This window comes from Zosterops lateralis, assembly GCF_965231275.1.
Source record: "Zosterops lateralis genome assembly, chromosome: Z".
NCBI classification, from domain to species: domain Eukaryota; kingdom Metazoa; phylum Chordata; class Aves; order Passeriformes; family Zosteropidae; genus Zosterops; species Zosterops lateralis.
In genome coordinates this window covers 7998672-8018789 of record NC_139800.1, presented here as the reverse complement: position 1 = coordinate 8018789, position 20118 = coordinate 7998672, and the positions used below count along the sequence as shown (strand labels likewise).

The 20118-nt window shown below is 44.5% G+C and overlaps 1 protein-coding gene across 1 annotated transcript; it reads left to right on the top strand.

The window, feature by feature from the left end:
* Nucleotides 1–12411: 12411 nt before the first annotated feature.
* CENPH (centromere protein H) lies at nt 12412–20021 on the top strand (the record flags this gene model as incomplete). The annotated part of the gene is made up of 9 exons (XM_083884266.1): nt 12412–12731; nt 12827–12882; nt 14129–14189; nt 14558–14632; nt 15343–15399; nt 16258–16321; nt 16525–16576; nt 17712–17869; nt 19135–20021. 9 exons carry the CDS (start codon nt 12412–12414, stop codon nt 19225–19227), a joined length of 936 nt encoding a protein of 311 aa, XP_083740392.1. The 3' UTR covers nt 19228–20021.
* Between the last annotated feature and the right edge of the window lie 97 nt (nt 20022–20118).

Genomic DNA, 20118 nt, shown 5'->3' with positions numbered 1-20118 from the left:
TCAATGGGGTAATAAAACACATCTCCAGAGGTAGTTGTGCTTACATCTCTTTACAGGCTTCTTGTGCCCCCTCTTCTTGTCTGTAGCACGTTAATATATTCCTTGAAATAGAAGAAATTAATTCAGTGGTTAACAACAATGAATGCATCTTTCATGATCCGATGTATCATAGCAGTATTGTTTTATCATACTCTTTTCTTGTTTCTGGTATTCGGTGGTTCTTCAATACCATAATAATAAGAATAGACTTGGTGTTAGTGGAATTGAAGGACAGAACAGAGTGATAAAGGAATTATATCATTGGAGGAGATTTACCAGGAATGCAGTTGGCAATGTCCTTCAGCCATTCTGCTTGTCTTGTGATCAGATGGTTTATACAACCTCCGTGGTTTGTTTTGTTACTCTTGAAGGAGTTCCTCCCGTGGTATGTTAAAACACTATCTGCAGTACAAGACTGACTTGGAAAACAGTGCTCAGAAAACTTCCAGAAGCTGCATTGCATTTGTGTAGAGTGATGAAGATTAAGTGCATAAATCACAGTCCCTCATGTCTTGGGACAGCACTGGAAAGTCAGCCACCTCCTCAAATCTGGATCCTGTTTTCTGCACAATTGGCTGTGGTTTTACCCTGCCTCCTCCAGAAGGCTCATCACTTGATGAGCTACAGTTATGCACTACAGTCTAGAACTAGGGTGATATTTTGGTTTTGAAATCAATCTCAAACAAAAAGCTTCAGGTAATGTTTACATGTGCCACTCCTGTTCTGAGGTGGTTGTAGTAGAATTGACAGTATTTCAGCAAACCCCATTATGACATGCAATGAAAATTATGGAAAGGGAGGTAATTCTTAACGTAATTGTAAAGCTTCTGTGCTTGCCACAGCTTCCTCTGAGCTAATAGTGATTTCCTACTTCAGCTGGTAGCAGCAGAACCCAAAACAAATCAAGGTGGCTGGTACTGTGATCATGGCAGCGAAGATAAGCCCGTACCTTCAGACTTCCCAGGCAAGTGCAAACCTGCATCTTAGCTTGCATTTGGCAGGTTTTTACATTACCCAGCACACATGCACAGTGTTCTTCCTGGCATGGAAGACAATGGCAATAAGCATTGTCTTACCTTACAACATCCATTTTAAATTTATTTAGTCTGGTAATAATCCACTGAAGAAGGGTTCAGGATTCCCTACAAGATCTATTGGAACTGTGCCGTGTGGGCGGGTTTTCAAACCACAGGTGCAAGCCAGTTGATTCATCCTAATAAAAGGAAGGCATTAGAAGTTCACTCTAATCACCTGAGTTGCAACAAAACACTTGGAAAGATTAAACAGGCTTAAAAGGCGCTCCGAGCGAGCAGTACGTGTGTACATAAGGAGGAAAATGTTACTGTTTTCCAGTCATGTTTCATGTCCTGCAATCTCGGCCTCCCTGGAGCAGAAGGCGTGCGGACGAGGGCGGGGCGGGGCCGCGGCGGGGGAGAGCGGGCGGTGCGTGTCCCGTGTGCGGGCGGCTCGTCCCGCTGCTGCTTCTGCTGCTTCTTCTGCTGCTGCTTCTGCTGCTTCTGCTTCTTCTGCTGCCAGGGCTCCTCTCGGTACGTGCGGTGGGGCCAGGGCGAGCGGGGAGGCACCTGCGCGGCCCTTCGTGCCCTGCTCGCTTCTTCCCTTCCCCTCTGTTCAGCTTGGCGGGCAGTGCGGGGCACAGCCCGGGGGCAGCGTGTTCTTCGCTTAGCGGGGAGGGCGGTGGGTGCGCGCCCGTTTCGCTCGGTCCTTACTCTCCTCTCCATCAGCGCTGTAGTGCGATGGGGAGAAGATTGAAGCCCCTCCGCTCCGCATCTACAGCCCTTCGGCCCCGGAGCCGTGCGGTCCTGCCCGGGCTCCGCTCCTCCTGCCCGCGGAGCCGCCCGCATTCCCCGTTCCCGCGGAGCCGCCCGCATTCCCCGTTCCCGCGGAGCCGCCCGCATTCCCCGTTCCCGCGGCACACACCGGCGCCGTCCCGCTGCCCGCCCTCCTCGCCCTCTCCCGCAGCACCGCTCCGCAGCCCAGCCCTCGAACGAGAGGAGCGCGACCCCCCGTCCCCAGGAATGGGATACCCACCGCCCCCACGATGGGGGGACACTGCACGGCTGAGCCGAAAGTGCGTCCGGCCGCCAAGAAGTCGCCGAGTTGAAGGGGGACCACGGGCAGACGAGTGTCAAGTGCGCCCCCGCCTCGGGGAAGATGGTTAACAGGAGGCTGCTGGGGCTATCGCCAAGGAAAACGTGCCTCCGCCAGCCCAGGAGCCCTCCCAAGGTACCGTCTGCACCTCCTTGTGCTGTGTGCCCCTTCCCCAGGCGCCGCTGCAGCACAGCCGTGCCTTCCTCTGGTGCCCTGAAAGAGGGATCATGAGCCCCTGCAGTGCTCCGTGCTGCAGTGTTACAGCTTGCCCCACGCTGGGCTGTGGAGGGAGGTGCTATCTGCAGGGATTTTCTGAATTTCCTTGTAGTCAGAGCATCAGTCTCCAAATCCCATGGAAATACAAGAATGTGATCCAGCAGAAGACACATACTGTGTCAGGCTTTATCTGATATCTTGCTGGAGTCTGAAGATCCAGACATGTAAGATAGTAAGATGTGTAGCAGCTGTGTGAAGAACGTCTACAACTACCTGAGACACCTGAGGTTGGTACACATCAACTTAACTTTACTGCAAATTACATTTGTAATTGTAATTGTCCTTGTAGGTGTGAGTTGCCTTGGAGTTGGTACTCACTTTCAGAAGTGATTTCTCCAGAGGCATTAGTAAGCTTCCTTCAACTTTAAAATACAGGATTGAACTCAGATAGGAAGAGATGCTGGTTGTTACACTAATCTACTACTAATACTAGTACTATGCTCTTTCTAGCCCATGTCTAGTGAGCAAGACAACCTTGCACCCTGTGGTGTTCACCCGTGGGCTGTGCCTGTACCAAACTCCCAGATAAGGACAGGAGAAGAAGAAATGGCCACAATCTGTGCCAGGGGAGGTTCAGGTTTCATATCGGGAAGAATTTCTTTACTGAAAGGGTGGTCAGACACTGGAATGGGCTGCCCAGAGAAGTGGAAAAGTCATTCTCCATAAGTGTTTAAGAAGTGACTGGATGTGTCAGTTGACAAGGGGCTTTTACCCTAGGCTAAAGCATGAGTGCTGGTCAGTAACACCCTCCATGGCTGAATGTACCTTTAACAATACAGATGATTAACAAAGGACACTCAGTTCTCAATTGCATGTACCACGCAAAGCTCTTGGCTATAAACAGTGAGTTGATATACCAAAACCGCTTATTCCTCTCCCTGATTTGAACTCAAAGCCTTCTAAAACCCCTGCAGGTGCCAATAGAGGTAACAGAGCATGTGTAGTTCTTTTGTGTAAGTGGGTATGAACATCCTGCCATACAACCAACTTTACACTTAACCATCTTGAAAACCTGTGCTCTGAACCAAGTCATTTAGATAAATCTCTGCTGCTTCTTTCTACAGGACAGTGCTGTTTGCATGGTGAATTTGCAGCTGGTTGGTGTCATAGCTATGCACACTGCCAGCAAATATGAAGAAATTCTTCACCCATGTGTTAGAGACTTGAGCTGTGTGACTGACCAAACTTGCTCAAAGGTCCATATCCACCAGATGGAGACAAAGATCCTGAAAGCCTTGGACTTCTCTCTGGAATTCCCTCTCCCTCTGCACTGCCGAAGAAGACCTTCAAAGATTGCAGAAGTGTTGAGAGTAGGTAATACTGCAAATTGAATCTGGAAAAGGCAATATTTAACTTTTTTAACTTGTTAAAATGGCTCAAAATTTTTAAGTGTTGCAACTGAGCCTGGCTGAGGCTTGTCTCCTATGTAGAAATGAGTTTTATTTATCTTTCTTGTGACATGAACCTAACTTGCCAAAAATTCAGTGTTAAAATGCATGCCTGATTGCAAAGAGCAAATTTAGTTTTGATTTGCCACAACAGTGGCTGTTGGAGATGTGGAGGAGGGGGGCATATGTGCCAGGTGTAGGAGGCAACTAGAAGAAGACTTGTCTCTGGGAGGATTTTCCTGGCAGCACCTCACATGAGACAGTCAGTAGGAGAAGCCTAAACACTCCAGAGGGGCTTCTCCACTCAGATAGTGAAAGGTTGGACTGAGCCAATTGGTCTCCTGTCAGCAGGAAGGCTTTGGGAGGAGCCAGGGGCATAAAAAGTAACTGCATCACAAGTGCCCCGGGCTTTTCCAGACTCGCTCTTGGAGTGTGGGTGGGGTTTTGGCTTGGTGCTTTTTGGAGGCTGTGTTTTTGCTTTTGAGGCTTGGTGAGGGCCTTTTTCAAGGGGCTTTTTGAATCTTCTGGTTTTGTTTTGGCTCCAGCCTGCTGAGGTCTGCTTCTTGACCTAACCCTAACCTGTTTTTGCCCTTATTTTTTTATAGAATGAACTACATTTGAAAAGACTTTTGAAATCAACAAGTCCAGCCTATGACCTAACCTAACAGCTCCTCATCAGCTAAACCATGGCACTGAGTGCCACATCCAGGGACAGTGACTTCACCACCTCCCTGTGCAGCCCATTCCAGTGCTCAGTCACTCTTCCAATGAAGAATTTTTTTCTGACATCTAATCTAAACTTCCCCTGGCACAGCTTAAGGCTGTGTCCCCTTTTTCTGTCGGTGATTGCCTGGGAAAAGAGACTGACTCCCATCTGACTATAACCATGGAGTTGTAGGGAATGATAAGGTCACCTCTGAGTCTCCTTTTCTCCAGCCTAAAATAAACCCCAGCTCCCTCAGTTGTTCCTCACAGGGTTTGTGTTCCAAGCCCCTCACCAGCCTCATTGCCTCCTCTGGACACATTCAAGCATCTCAACATCCTCCCTAAACTGAGGGGCCAGAACTGGCACAAGGTGCAGGTGTTCAGTTGGCTGTCAGCCAGCACTCCAAGGTCCCTTTCTGCCAGGCTGCTGTCCAGCCACCCTGTTCTCAGCCTAGAGCACTGCAGGGTGTTGCTGTGGTCAAAGTGTAAGGCTCAGCACTTGGTCTTGTTAAACTTCCCATTGTTGGACTTGGGCCGTCCATCCAGCCTGTCCAGAGGCTTTGCAGAGCCCTCCTACCTTCCAAGAGATTGACACATGCTCCCACCTTGGTGTCACCTGCAAATTTACTGGTGAAAGACTCCATACCCTCACCCAGATCATCAGAGAAGATATTAAACAGGACTGGGCCCAGCACTGACCCCCCAAGGGACACCACTGGTGACTGTCCCCAGCTGGAGGCAGCACCATTCCCCACCACTCTCTGGGCCTGGCCATGCAGCTAGTTCCTAACCCAGCAAAGAGTGCTCCTGTCCCAGCCCCAGGCTGCCAGATTTTCCATGAGTGTGCTGTGGGAGACAGTGTCAAAGGTCTGCTGAAGTCCAGGTAAACATCCACAGCCTTTCCCTCATCTACCAGGTGGGTCACCTGGTCATAAAAGGAGATCAGGTTGGTCAAGCACAACCTGCCCCTTCTAAACCTGTGCTGGCTGGGTCTGATACCCTGGCCATCCTGAAAGTGCTGCATGATGGCTTCAAGATGATCTGTTCCATAATCTTGCCAGGCACTGAGGTCAGGCTGACTGGCCTGCAGTTTCCAGGATCCTCCTTCCAGCCTTCTTGTGTGTGGATGTCCCATTGGCCACTTCCAGTCCCCTGGAATCTCTCCAGTGAGCAAATGATGGAGAGCGGCTTCACAAGCTCATCTGCCAGCTCCCTCATCACCCTGGGATGGATTCCATCTGGTCCCATAGATCTGTAAGTACCTAAGTGGCTCAGCAGGTCTCCAGCTGCTTCCTCCTGGGTTACAGGGGGTTGTTCTGCTCCCTGACACCGCCTACCAGCCCAGGAGGATAGTTGTCCTGGGGACAACCTGTCTTTCTGTTGAAAACTGAGGCAAAGAAGGCCATAAGCACCTCTGCCTTTTCTTCATCTTTAATTACTTAATTCCCTCCTGCATCTGATAGAGAATGGAGTTTGTCCTTGCTCTCTTTTTGTGCCATTAATGTATTTATAAAAATATTCTTTATTGTCCTTTACAGAGGTGGCTGGATTGAGTTCTAACTGGAGTTTTGCCTCTTTAATTTTTTTCCTACATGACCTAGCATTTTCTGCTTAAATAATTTCCTGCTCCCTTAAGCATTTTCTGAGGTACCTGACCCTCTTTTCAAGGATGATACACCCTCATTTTTTCCCCCTTAGTTCCTTCAAAAGCTCCTTGCCCATTCAGGCCAGTAATTTTCTTCATTGACTCACCTTTTGGCACACAGGGACAGGCAGTCCATTCCTGTGCCTTCAAGATTTCTGCTTTAGAGCATGCCCACCTTTCCTGGACTCCTTTGTTGTTAAGAGTGTCTTAGTTTGAAAGACAGGTGTCTGCCAGGGAAAGCCAGGGCCTCCCTTGGAATGGAGATGTAAACCCTTTCCCACCGAATTATTATAATTTTGAAATTTAAGGGCAAAGGTATGGGGCTAGGAATAACAGTTCTTTGCTAGTCTGTACAACAACAACAGCAGCATTAACAACAAACAGAACCAGAACCAGCCACAGCTCCCCTGGGCAGGCGCTCTCCTCTCGGTGCAGTTCCGCTCATGGCCGGCAGGGGCGCTGGCGGCCCCCGGTGGGCGGGGCGGGTGCGGTGATTCCCCTGCGGCTGCAGGGGGCGCTGTGGGCGGGCCCGGGGGGCGCCCTTACCAGGAGGGATGGGGGAGATGGATCAGAAACTCCGGAGCTGTGGCTGAAGTGCGAGAGGTCTCAGCAGGCAGGGGCTGCAGGCTACAGAGCAGCGATAAGGCTCAGAGCAGTGCTGAAAAAGCAGTGGGGGAGCGGGACAATAGGACCCCGCTCCCAGCATGGCGACAGGCCCCTTTTTAGTGAGGCAGGTGATAACAAGGTCCCAGTTCAGTGGCTGCTCCCAGGAGCAGAGGCTTCTGAGATAGACTTCTGTAGCAGCAGTGGGTTCCTTTCCCCAGGCAACAGCTCCACTGTTCCCCACCCCCGAAGGCTCAGGCTCAGATCGAGTGAGAGTTTCCCCTCCTCACTGACTCAGTACCCAGCCATCGGTGCTGCTTAGCAGCACAGTGGGAAAAAATTCTACCGGTAACAACTAAAGAAAGGAAAAAACAAGCAAACAAACAACAAACAAAAACTCCGAACAAACATAAAAACCCCAACCTCAACCCTCAACAAAGGGCTGCTTCCGAGGTACTCTCTGAATAAGTCTCTTGAATAGGCCAAAGTCTGCCCTCCAGAAGTGCAGTATGGAAGTTTTATTGATGCCCCTCCTTGTTTCGCCAAATACTGAACCCTCTATAATTTCATAATCCCTGTGCCCCAGACGGCCTCCAGCCACCATATCTCCCACCAGCCCAGCTCAGTTTGCAGACAGTGGTCCAGCACAGTCCCTGCCCTGGTGGGCTCACTCACCAGCTGTAACAAGAAGTTGTCCTCCACACACTTTAAGAACCTCCTGGACTGCCTCTTCTTTGCTGTGTTGAGTTCCCTGCTGATTGCTGCCAGCTTAAAGTCACCTACAAGAACTAGGGCTGGTGATCTTAAAACGTTCTCCAGCTGCTTGTAGAATAAGTTATCTACTTCTTCATCCTGGCTGGCTGATCTACAACAGACTCCACTGGCATGTCAGTCTTGTTGGCTTTCTCCTGATTCTTTCCCTTGGCCCTGTAAAGAATAAGAGCTTGACTCAGCCAATGTATCAAGCAATAATCAATTTATTAATTCAAATGATAAATTATGAGCAAAGCAGCATGCTGGGTACAGTGGGAGTTTTCCCTCCAGCTGCATACCAAATGCTGATTTTTGCTGGTATTTATTGAGCATCTTCATAAAGCACTTCTCAGCAGTTTTTTTGTGCTTTCCTCCTGGTTTCTATTTGTGAAGTCCAATTTCTATAGTCCATTGTGATCAGCTCCTATTGGTGATGTTGAATTTCTATACCCTAAGGTTGTAAATCAGTGCTGGTGATGTCCAGTTTCTTTTTCCACAATCATACATCAGTGATGGTGAGGCCCAGCTTCTCTTCCCAGGGCCATAAATCAGTGAAGGTGATGTTATAAATGAAACAGCCAGATTTGAAAAATAAAATAAAAAACCCCAAAGTTTATTCTCGCATAACAATAAATTTGGAAAGCCACGATAAAAGGACAGCCCCAACCCCAGGATCAGGATCGAGACTGGGTGAACATGGGGACAGGCCTTTATCCTTCCCATTCACAAATCCCACCACCATCAATTCAATTTTTATACAGTTTATTTCCCCCAAGGCTTGATCTTTTGTCCACTATTCTGGGATGATGTATTCTTGAGATTTTCTTTTGAAGCTGTCCCCCTTTTGAATAGGTTTCTGGGCAGAGTCGGTGAGTTGATTATTTTTTCCCGGGAAGGCTGCATTGAGTGGGTTGAGTCATTGAATTTTATCTGGTTCCGCTCATCTTTGATTAATTGTGGTCAATGGCCCATCTCCAGGGCCGGGAACTTTCTTTCAGGTGTTGATTTCCATTATTCTCTTGCTGGAGACACCCAACCTGGAACGCAAGGCTAGTTTTCTCTCGGGACTGGTGCTTGCTCATTGTTTTATTTCTATTTTATTTCACAACGAATTATCAAAGGCAGTATATTCCCTATAAAAGTGATGTCTAGCTTCCTTACATTTGTGATGGTGAGGTCCAGTTTTCCTTTCCAGGATCCTCAATTTTTGTAGCTTAAGATAAGCTGACTTCCTTCTTTTATTTAGGTGAATACCACTTTTTATATTCTAAAGATGTAGTTCAAAACTTCTTATTACAAAGCAGTTCAAAGCTTATAATTATTTTGTTTCAAAGCAAGCAAATAATAATACTTGTGCACTCTTCTATCCTACATGCTAAAGGCCTAAAGGAAACTTTAAACTTATATTGTGAAAACTTTAAAACTCACATTACTCACTTATCAGCTTGCAAAATATTTGTCCAAAAAGCCTCTTTCCATGCTTTTTCCTTTGTTTATTAAAACTAATTTTTATAACCATCCTGTGGCCTCGTTCCACACATTTTACAACAGCTACACAGGCCACCTTTTCTCTCTCTCTTTTTTTTTTTTTTTTTTTACCTGACACGAAACACAACCTCACATTTCACAGCCTCAGCTTTCTTTTTGGGCCTTCCTTTTGGCTTTCCTGTCCTCGCTGGCTGTTGCTTGCCCTGGTGTGTGTTCTGCCTCCCTGTGTCCCTGCCTGAGCCAGCTCTGAGCCAGCCCACTGCTGTGATCCTCACTGTGACCCTTCCCAGGCTTCTGGACCCCCTGCCCAATCCCCCTCACCTCGTGTCCCGTTGCCCATCAAGCAGCATCCACATCCCCCACCTTGTGGACCTTGTGGATGTTGACAGCACTCCATGACCTCCAGTGGTATTTTTTTCTCTCTGTCTCCTTTCTCTCTCTCACTCTCTCTCGCTCTCTTCCCCTCCTTAACTCCTTTCCCATTTTTCTTCCTCTTGCTCCATCTTTTCTAGCTCTCTTTAGTAGAGTAGCTTCCCTTTTATTTTGTTTTTCATTAGGAGTAAAATTCTTTTAGATACAACGTTTGTCTCATTTGATTTAATTTTGTTGCTGACCATCTAATTTTAGAAGAACTCCTTGCAGTTTCCCACAGTGGAATGTGGCCCTGATATTACAGGTAACTGCTGGACTGCCATTGAAAGGAGCAGTCCTAGACTATGAGCAGCCTAATATAACATAGAAGTGTTCTGTGATTAAGCCACTTGAATTTCAACCCTGTACTCTGGAAGTGTTCTCTAAGGAAGTATTTCTTCCTGTTTAAGGCTTGACAGGATGCTCTTGCCCTGGAGATAACCAATATTCTACTCTGACTTACTGCAGGTAAACTGAACAAAACATTCTGGCCAAGGACCTGATGGAGCTGTGCATTGTGAGTTACAACGTGGTTCACTTCCCTCCATCCATGATTGCAGCAACTGCCTTCTGTTTGTCTCTGAAACTCCTTGATGGATGCAAGTTGGTAAGTTGTGCTTGTCAGGCCACCTTCTACTCTGTGATTCAGTGTGCCTGAGCAGCAGCTTAAAAGGCCGCACTTACAAGGTGCATGCCTCCTCCATTCCTCAGGGTATTTCACCATGTTCCTGTCTCCCTGTGGATCACTAAAAGGGGATAGCAGTAGGGCAGTACCTTTTAAAACCTCCACTGTGAGACAAAGACCATAACTATCCAAACAAAACTGAAGAAACCCAGTGTAGTTGGATTTTTTTAATAGGCTTATCTGATGGGTTCTCTTCCTTTCAGTTGCCACTTCTGCAATGCTACACAACTTAGATTGAAAGTGACATTCTCTCAGTTACATGGCACGGCAAAGAATGTAATCAATGTGAATCAGTGTGCTGCCCAGCAAAAAGTAAGAATCTTAGGGTGTGTAGGTGTGGGGGAAATACGTGTGGTTATGTGTTGATACATGGCACACTGAGGCTGGATCTTAAATAAGATCTGCACACTTCTGAGCTGAAGATCTTTATCTTGCTCAGGTGGCATGGACCATCTGTGAATGGGGTTTGTGTACTAGGGTGGGTCTGGCTTGATCACTAAACCTTAGGTGAAAAAAGTAAACATAACCTTATTTCTCTGCAGGCTGTCATGAAGAAATATGCCACTGATGCCAGAATGATTTTTGCTGTTATACTTCCTTCATGTATATTCATAGCTCTGTAGATTATTGTTGTACGTATTTCCTAGCTAGCCTCAGTACTTCTCCCCACCTTTTCCCCACCCTGATAGGCAGAAAGACAAAACACTTTCCAGAGGCTTCAGGCTGGGGGTCTAAGGCCCCTATCCTGTCTTCGTTCTTCCTGGGAGCCAAGGTCGAAATCACCTCTTTGAGACACATTTTCAAAAACAAAGTTTAGCTCCTATCTAAGAGCAAGGGGTTGGAGAGGATTCAGAGAAGGCTGATCAGGCAGGAATTACTTCATCACTTGTGCTTCCAATTGAGAATTTTTATCAATCATGCTAATTTGCTAAACTTATAAAACTGTATTCACCCCATGTGGAGTGGGCTTTTTTTCCATATCTGCCTCTGGAGGCTTCCAATAATGGCCAGCCTTTATATTATCTCCTATATTAATATTGCCTCAAAAGTGTGTTGTTTCATTTCTAAGTCTTCAAGGCATTACCACCACCACCAAAACTAAGATAAACACCATTGAACAGTTGTACTCTCCTATTATATGGGATCTGGCTAAAAAATTTTAACTCCTATATGAACTTAAGCAGAATGCCGCTCACTGTATATACAAAGTGCCTTATTTGTATTAAACTTAGTAAAGCTGTTAGAATTTTTTGTTTGGTTGGGTGTTCTTGGTGGGGAGGACAGCACAGTAACATTCCTCCTAGAGCTGAGGTGTGACCAGTGTGGGAGCTTGGGTGAGCTCTGGGGCCAGTTCAGGTGCTGTGGCTGGTGACACAGGGTGGTGTTATGGACACGAGCTCTGCTTGTTTGGTGGTGGAGTGTCTACCAGATTAGATTGGGGGCAGAAAACCCCACCGTGTGGGGTGGATGGTCTGCTCAGCCTGGCGGCAGAGCTCAGAGAAGAAGGAGAAAGCGTTGAGGATTCTAGGAGATTGGCTGGTGGAGCTGTGCTCTACCCTCCCTTGGACAATTAGAGAGGATGCCCAAGGTAGTCAGACATTGGAACGTTGGAAATACGTGTGGTTATGTGTCAATACGTGGCACACTGAGGCTGGTTCAGTCTGTCACTGCAGACAGACTTAAATAAGATCTGCACACTTCTGAGGTGAAGAGCTTTATCTTGCCCAGGTGGCATGGACCACCCATGAATGGAGTTTGTGTACTAAGGTGGGTCTGGTTTGATCACCAAGCCTTAGGTGAACAGGGTAAACATAATCAACCTTATTTCTCTGCAGGCAGTCGTGAAGAAATACGCGACTGTGCAGCAGTCGCCATCCCTGGGCATGCTCAAAATAATGTGTGAAAATGACACTTGAGGTCATGATTTACTTTTGAACAGGACCAGTGTGCTGGGTTGACAGCTGCACTTGCCCTTAAACCCAAATAAGCCTCTGGTACTATGCAGCAGCTCCCTTCACTTAATGTGTAGATTTTGCAGTCTGTTTTTACTTCCGTTAGTAGCTTGCTCCTACTGCTTCTATCTCCACGCCAACACTGGAGCAGAGGGAAGGAATAGTGCGCTTTACCTAGCGCTCTGCTAACGTTATTTTTATTTTCCCTTGCATGTACTGTCCGAGCGCTGCGGGCTGCTGAGGGCCCCTCCCTGCCCGGGGCCGCTGAGGGCTGGGCTTGCCCCCCCCGCCCGGCGGTGCTGTGCGCAGGCGCGGGCGCGCGGGCCGTCGGGAGTTGTGCGAATTCAAACCGCGGCGATGGCGGCGCTGGTGCTGGAACCGCTGGCACCGCTGGTGCTGGAACCGCTGGCACCGCTGGCATCGATCCCGCCGCCGATCTCGGCCCTGATCTCGCCACCGATCTCTGCATCGATCTCGGCACCGCTCCTGCCACCGCTCCTGCCACAGATCCCGCCACAGATCCCGCCACAGATCCCGCCACAGATCCCGCCACCGACGCCGGCACCGACCCCGCCACCGACGCCGGCACCCACCCCGGCACCCACCCCAGCACCGACCCGGGTGTGCCTCCAGAGCAGCATCGATGACGGCGACGGGAATGTCTGCGCTCTGCTCCGGTTAGTGCCGGCGGGAAGGGACGGGGAGCGGCCCAGGGATGGGATGAAGGGATGATGAGCAGCTTCTGACCGTTGTCGCTTTACTCCCGCCGCAGACTGAGGGACCGGCTGAAGGAACAGCTCGCTGAGGTCGAAGAGGCTGTTCTTGTCAGTAAGTATATCCCTTCTCGCGGCGGGATATTGCACTAACAAAGAATGCGATGTGGCATATGTGTGTGTGTGTTTATAGTTTTTGAATCTTTTAATTATTTCTCGAAAGTGCTCCTTACGATAGTGACGACTTTTTTTTTTTTTTTTTTTTTTTTTTTTTTTTTTTTTTTTTTTTTTTTTTTTTTCTGGCTGTACGTTTTAACGCGTTTTCTAGGCAGCTTTTTTTGAGGCGTATTTGAATGTTTGCAAACATGCTATGTAGTTGTTGCCCACTACCCTTTCCCTTCTTTTCTGGGTTTGGATTTTAGACTCCCCTGACACGTAGAAATCTGGTCACTGGGGCTGAAGTCTTGCCAGAAATCTGCCAAAGTGTTTGGCAGCAATGCTGATTTAAGATGTTTCCATTACCTGTAGAGTCACGAGATGATTTGGGTTAGAAAGGACGTTAAACACATCTGGTTCCAAACCCTCCACCATGCACAGTGACACCTTCCCCTAGAGCATGTTGCTCAGAGCCCTGTCCATCCTGACAGCCTGATCTGGAGCCCTGCCAGGGATGGTGAGGCATCCACAGCTTCTCTGGGCAATCTCTCTACCAGTGCCTCACCACCCCACAGTATATCTAATCCAAACCTTCCTGCTTTCAAGTAGGATCCATTTCCCCTTGTCCTGTCACTACATACCCTAGTCAAAATTCCATCTCCAGCTCTCTGGAGAAGCTTCATTCAGGGACTGAAAGGACTCTGTAAGGTCACAGTGCAACCTTGTCCATGCTGAACAACCACTCTCTCAGCCTTTTCCTCATAGGAGAGGTGCTCCAGCCCTCTGATCATCCTCACTGCCCTGCTCTGGACCTGCTCTGACAGATCCATGTCCTTTTTATATTGGGAATCCCAGGCCTGGAGGCAGCACACCGGGTGGGGTCTGCCAAGAGCAGAGGGGCAGAATCTCCTCCCCTTACCTGCTGGCCACATCTCTGATGGGTACACTGAGCTGTCCAGTGGCATATATAGATCAATGTCATCAACCAGCTCTAGCTAATCTAAAAAGTGCTAAATTAAAATATTTTAAATCCTAATTATTTCTCTGATATGGCTGATTGATTGCATAGTCTCATTAACAGTAGAAGATAATAAAGCTTGGAGGTAGAAGTAACTTGTTTACACAAAACTGCTAATCTTTTATGCTCTATAGATTGTATTTAAAAGTCTCTGTTGTGCTTGTTTTAGTGATGTTCTCTTTTGCAGATCAAGAAAATTTCGTTGATCAATTAAAGATTAGTGCCATTGAAGAAAATTTTATCCAGAGGTATGTCACTGGATGACTTCAAAATTTTCTTCTAGTTATTCCTTCTTAGTGAGTTGCTGAATTAACAATCAGTACTTTGTAGAAGATTGGTGAAAATAATGGAAACTGAGATGAAATGTGGGGAAGAAATGCTTTATTCATTCTCCTGGTGTACTTCTGTATCTGATATGGCTTTTAAGTTTGCAGTCCTTTATGTGATGGCCAGAATTCACTAATATCATTCACATGCTAAATTACTCCTGGCTCTAATAATTTGTGAAAAAAATCTTACATTAGATATGTAGAAAGCAAGTTAAAATGTGTCACTGTTTTTAAATTCCGTTATCTTCATACTCAGGTTGTCTGTCTTACTGTTTTTTGTCTTTCAGTGCTACAAAAGATTTGCAAAAAAGTATAGAGGAAGCAAAAGTCTCTCACCAGAACAAGAACTTGGCCTTGAAAAGGTAGAATTTTCTTCACCCTTTATTTATGCATCTATGTGTGCACACATAGAGAGAAAACCAGGAGGCTTCCTCTCTGTGTGTCTGATTAAAACAGGATTTTAAAGTGATATGGGAAATCAGAGAGATTTTAAGTACCATTAAGCTATAGGAATGCAGATGGATGTGCTGTAGAAAACAAAACAAACAAAAAAAAAGCCCACCAAAACTAGAAACTTACCAGCTAAAATGTGTAAACCCAAAAGTTCCTTTACAGTTGAGAAAGAGTGACAGTACAGATCACTAAGCGTATTTCTTGGCAGTATTTTCCAAATGCCTGTGAAAAGGTGAAAGTTGATAACATTAGACATCTGACGTGTTTCATGACTGTTTATTTGAATTCACATCTCTGCCCAGCTTCCTTTCTGCAGAATCTGGGCTTAATAGTGTCCAGATACCTTGGTCAAGAGACAAAGGATTTGTCTTGTCTCTCACAAATAATCATTGATACTTCTTTCCTGTCCTGAGAGTTAAGCCCCATTATTTAAGAAGTGTGCTATTTAAATGGTACTGAGTATTTTGTTTATATAATTCCAATGTGAAAGAGGACAAAAGTGTAATCCTAGAAATAATCTTTTTCTATTACTTATTTAAATCTGTTTCTCTCTGTTTCCTGCTTCTGTCAGTTTCTTATGAGTTCTCATCAGTAATATGTTATTTCTTACAATATGCAGAGTCCAAATTATGGAGGCCATGAGAAACAAATTGGAGCAAGATGATGAGGACTCACGGTAAGGTGTTCTTGGGGGTCAGATATCTAGAAAGGAATGAACTTTGCACAGTTTATCGTGACATATTTCTAGATTATTTCATTTTACCTCTTGTGAAAGCAAGCTTCCTTTTTCTATATTTGACAGAATTATATACTGTCTACCTTCTGGTTAGAATCAGCATGATCAGACCTCATATGCCCATGGTAGATTTACAGTTGAATTTACCCACCTTTGATAACAGAGCTCATAACTCTTGATTCACTAGTGAGAACTGCTTTTAGCCAAGAGAGCTTTTTGGTTTTGGTGCCTGAATTACCTGCATTTATGATAGCACATATTACAGGCTTGTAACAGGGCCTTGCCTCTGCTTTGCTGCCTTTATTAATTAACTGTATAGGAGCAAAATGTCTTTGAAAAAGAAATGAAAGCCTAAACATTTAAAAGTAGCTTTTAATTTCCTTCTCATTATTAACAAACAGGTGGATGCATATGTAATATGTAAGTGTAATATGAGAAATTTAATTTCTGTCAGAAATACAGCTAGGAGAGTGCATCTCCATGATTTAGGAGTTTTAATTCATAGCCATTTCCAGATGGCTAGACTTTCTTGATGCCTTCCAAACTCTGTGATTTAAAATGTTGGACAGACTTAAATAAAATCTTAGGGAAACCAAGAGGGAAGTAAAGGAAGTCTTTGGCCTCTACAATGATAGTGAGTATATTAACTGTAAAAAAGAAATGTGCAGACACGTAATATTATTTTGCTGCTAGGACAAATGAGAAATCCTTTATTTAAACTAAATGAAGTTGATTAAAACATTTAGGATGTTGACTTACATTAGTGGTCTTAAGGTATGCAACTGTTTCCTTCCTTAGTCTGATCCTTGAAACAATGAAACAGATAGAATTGCTCAGCCGGACAATAATGGAATATCAGCAGGTAAGTGGCAGTTGTATCTTCTTTTACTGTTGTGCAGGTCACCCAACCTCAGCATGGGCAGGAGTGCACTTTGAAAGCAACAGGGCTGCACAAGCCATTTGAAGCTAAATAGGTGGTGTCACGGGTACAGTTCCTACTGCTGTCAAAATCATTGAAAGGATTACTTAAAGTGAGCATGTAAGTAAGTCTGTTTTATCTTTCAGCAATTACATCAGAATGAAGAGCGGATGATTGACATTAAAAGGAAAAGACTCTGTAAGTGTGTTATCTGTATTGACTCTGATTTGTATTTTAATGTAGAGTTCATATTTTTCAGTAGTTCTTGTAGCAGTATTAATTTACATTAATTTGACAAAACTCAACACAGTTACAAAACTGGTTTAAAGAGTAGAAAGTACTGTATGGATGAGCTGCTACTCAAACCTGAGACTGACACACTAGAATGAGAGATGCAAGACAACACTCAGCATTTTATTACTATTTATTATTTAATGTAAGCTCCTCAGAAAGTTACACATTTTTTAGTCATTTAAATCAGCCCTACAGCACCTAAAAGACAGGTTTTTGTCGTACTGCACGTATGAGGAGTTTGGGAGGGGTATTTGCTTACAAAGAAGTATGTATGTATTGGTATTCAGTGGTATTGTTAGAGTGGGTCAAATTTAGATGTGATGTCAATATTCAGAACTTCATGTGGTAAATATGTTTTTCTTTCATGGCCAAGTTTGCCACCAATTTTAACAGGTATTGTTTGATTCACGTGTAGGGAGTTGTGTATATGTTGACAGTAATGAACAAACACAATGAAATAACTATTCACATGGGAAAAACTAATTTGGTATCTTCACAAATAAAGGAAGGAATGCTCTGCTAGCATTCTTTCAACATATGAGCTGCTCCTAAACACTTTTAATCAGTCTAGTTTTTAGCCTGGTTTCCTATAAAAATAGTAATATTCACTGGTCATGTCCATATGCTCTTAGTATGACTTTGGAATTTGGTTTCAATCAAATCTGAAAAAAGAGTAAGGGTCTATAAGAGGTATAAAAAAGATCTATAAAAGTTGTGGCACTCGAAAACAGGATATAGGACAGATATGTAAATTAGTCCTTGTGTGGGGAAAATGCAGGCAGCATACAATGTACTTTCTGTTTTGCTGTTGGCGAGGGAGCCAGTTGATGTAGTTTGATACCAGGTAGCCACAGCATGTGTTGCCTCTTTCATAAAAGAAATATCTTGAGGTATATTGGAGGGAAGGAGTGCAGTGTGAAATTAGGATTATTGCAATGGGAGGTGCAGTGGAAGTTTAGGTGGCTGTGAGAAAAATAATATCTCCAGTTCTACTGTTCACCTAACTACTTAAAGTTTAATTTTCCTAATAATGTAACAGGTCTAAAAGTAGACGAAGGACAGAAAGTGCGACAAATTCAGACCACGATGAAAACGCAAGAGGAGAAACAAGCAAGTGTGAATGCCACTGAAACAGAGAAGAATAATAAATTAGAACAAGAAAGACAGATGACTACAATAATTCAAAACGTGTTCCAGGTAATGTTATGTGACTTTTAGAACCAAGTTTACAACTTTTCATTACATTCAAGATAACATACTATATGGAAAATATAACTTAACAACACAAAACTGTGTGTTCTAAACAGTAGTAATAGAAGAACTGTGTATAGAAGGAAGACTTCTATTGTTTTAAAGGCTTTTAGAGCTTGAAATTGTCACAAGCATCTTTGCATTAATTCTTTGGAGGGTGTAGGGACAGTCCATCATTCTATCTTTGTTTCCTTAAAGGTACAAAAATAATGCATCTGTCTTGAAGAATGTCTGTCACAGTAATGACTGTGTTTCCTTCTGCTTTGAGTCACCTCTGCACTCTACCAAATCAGTTTCCCCATTTCACAGTCAGTTTCCCCATTTCACAGTTAGAAAAAACAAATAAGTGTTAATCCCATGTTAGCAGTGAGTTTCCCTCTGCCCCTTCTGACCACATGCCTTCTCTGTGTCACGCCCTACAGACCTGTGAAAGCCTTGGCCTGCAGCCATTCCCCAAATTCCTTCAGCAGTGTGGCCTTTGCCCTTTTGGTTATCCATGTGTCAGGAGCTGCTAACTAGTCTGCGAGCAGGCAGCCAACTGGCAGGTCACCTGGAGTGTGCAGTCATGCAAAGTGAGCAGGAAAACCTACCTCATGGTTTGGGTTAGGGTGGAAGGGTCTCAGGCTGCACAGGAGTGTCAAGGACAGAAAGAGTGTTCTGACTTTTTGCTCTGCTAAGGCTGCTACTGATTTGCATTGATAGCATTGTTACATCTCAGATTGAGAACGAGAAATTTAACATTTTACTGGGATTTAGATTAGAGTCTAAATCTCCCAGTTTTGTATTCCTGAAATTTTCTGAGCCCTAAGTAGAGCAAATCCTCTTTGGTTAAATTTAAATTCCCACTTTCAATCCAGAATGGCAGGGTAAGGATGTTAACTGTGTTATTTTGTCTTTGAGGCAAACTTTATTTCATATTGTTAAAAACATTCTCTAGGTTTCTGTGTTTAAAATTGAGGTAGCATGCAAGCCCCTCTAGGAAATCAAAAAGCATGGATTTGGAGGGGTTTTTTTGCCTATGTATCAACTATAGTATCTAAACAAATGCTTCCCTTTCTCCTTTTTTTGCTCCATCTTACCTACTTCGAACACTTGTGAATTTCAAGGGCTTTCAAATTAAAAATTAAAAAGCAGATTTTCTTTGAGATATTTTACTAGGTATTGTCCTTTGCAAGGGCTTGTTTTAACCTGTAAATCTTTCTCATTTATAGAACCTCATCATTGGAAGCCAAGTTAACTGGGCAGAAGATCCAGCTTTAAAGGCAATTGTTCTACAGCTTGAAAATAATGTCTATCTTCACTAAGTCAGGAGATGGATATGCTGGCGTCTGTTTTATTCAGTGTGTGCATTTTAGCTAAACTTCGTAAATTATATGTATCTCAAAAACACACTCTAAAAATTTTAAAATTTGACCCTTCTGAAGGGAATTAGAATTGTCCAAGCAATTCTTTAAAGTGAAATTTATCTTCTGGTAGGCAACAAACATTTAAACAGGTTGTAGAGCTGATCAGATGAAATTACCTGAGGACTCACTTCTTGAGCTGTCCTGTCTCAAGTGCCTCTGAAAGGCAACAATAACACAAAGGTTTCAAGGTTTCAAGAAGAATTGGACTTAAACTGAGACTTTGCTGTGTGCAGTTCCTGGGAGCCAAGCAGGTTGCACGACTCTCCTCTGTCCTAGTTGAAAGCTTGATGTGGAAAATTTATTAGCAAGTCTTGAGCTGGGATTAATTTTGGCTTTAATAATGGATAATTTTATGTATAATTTTATGTATAATTTTATGTATAATTTTATGCATTATGTGAAATTTTAAACACCAGGAAATTTACGTTCTTGTTAGCAGTGACTCTCATCTGTAGAGGGGACTGCATACTGCCGACTGTGCAGTTGTGTTTTTAGTTACATGTCTTCACCAGCATTTGTGCTTTTTTAAATCACTGTTGTATGTTTGAAAGCTGTTTGAAAGAAATCAGCTGTTAGAGTGTAGTACCTTTTAGAAGTGTGTAGTGTCCGTTGTTATCTTGGTGTGTGTCTTTCTACTTGGTGATTAATCACTAGCTATTTTTTTATGTGGTTACCTTGAATTAATAATAAAAATAAAGCTCTGTTTTTCCTAAAAATGTCTTGTTTGGTGCGGAGGTTTTTTTGACTCAGGATAAAGCGGTTTGTTTGGCGCGCCGGGCCCCGCCCACA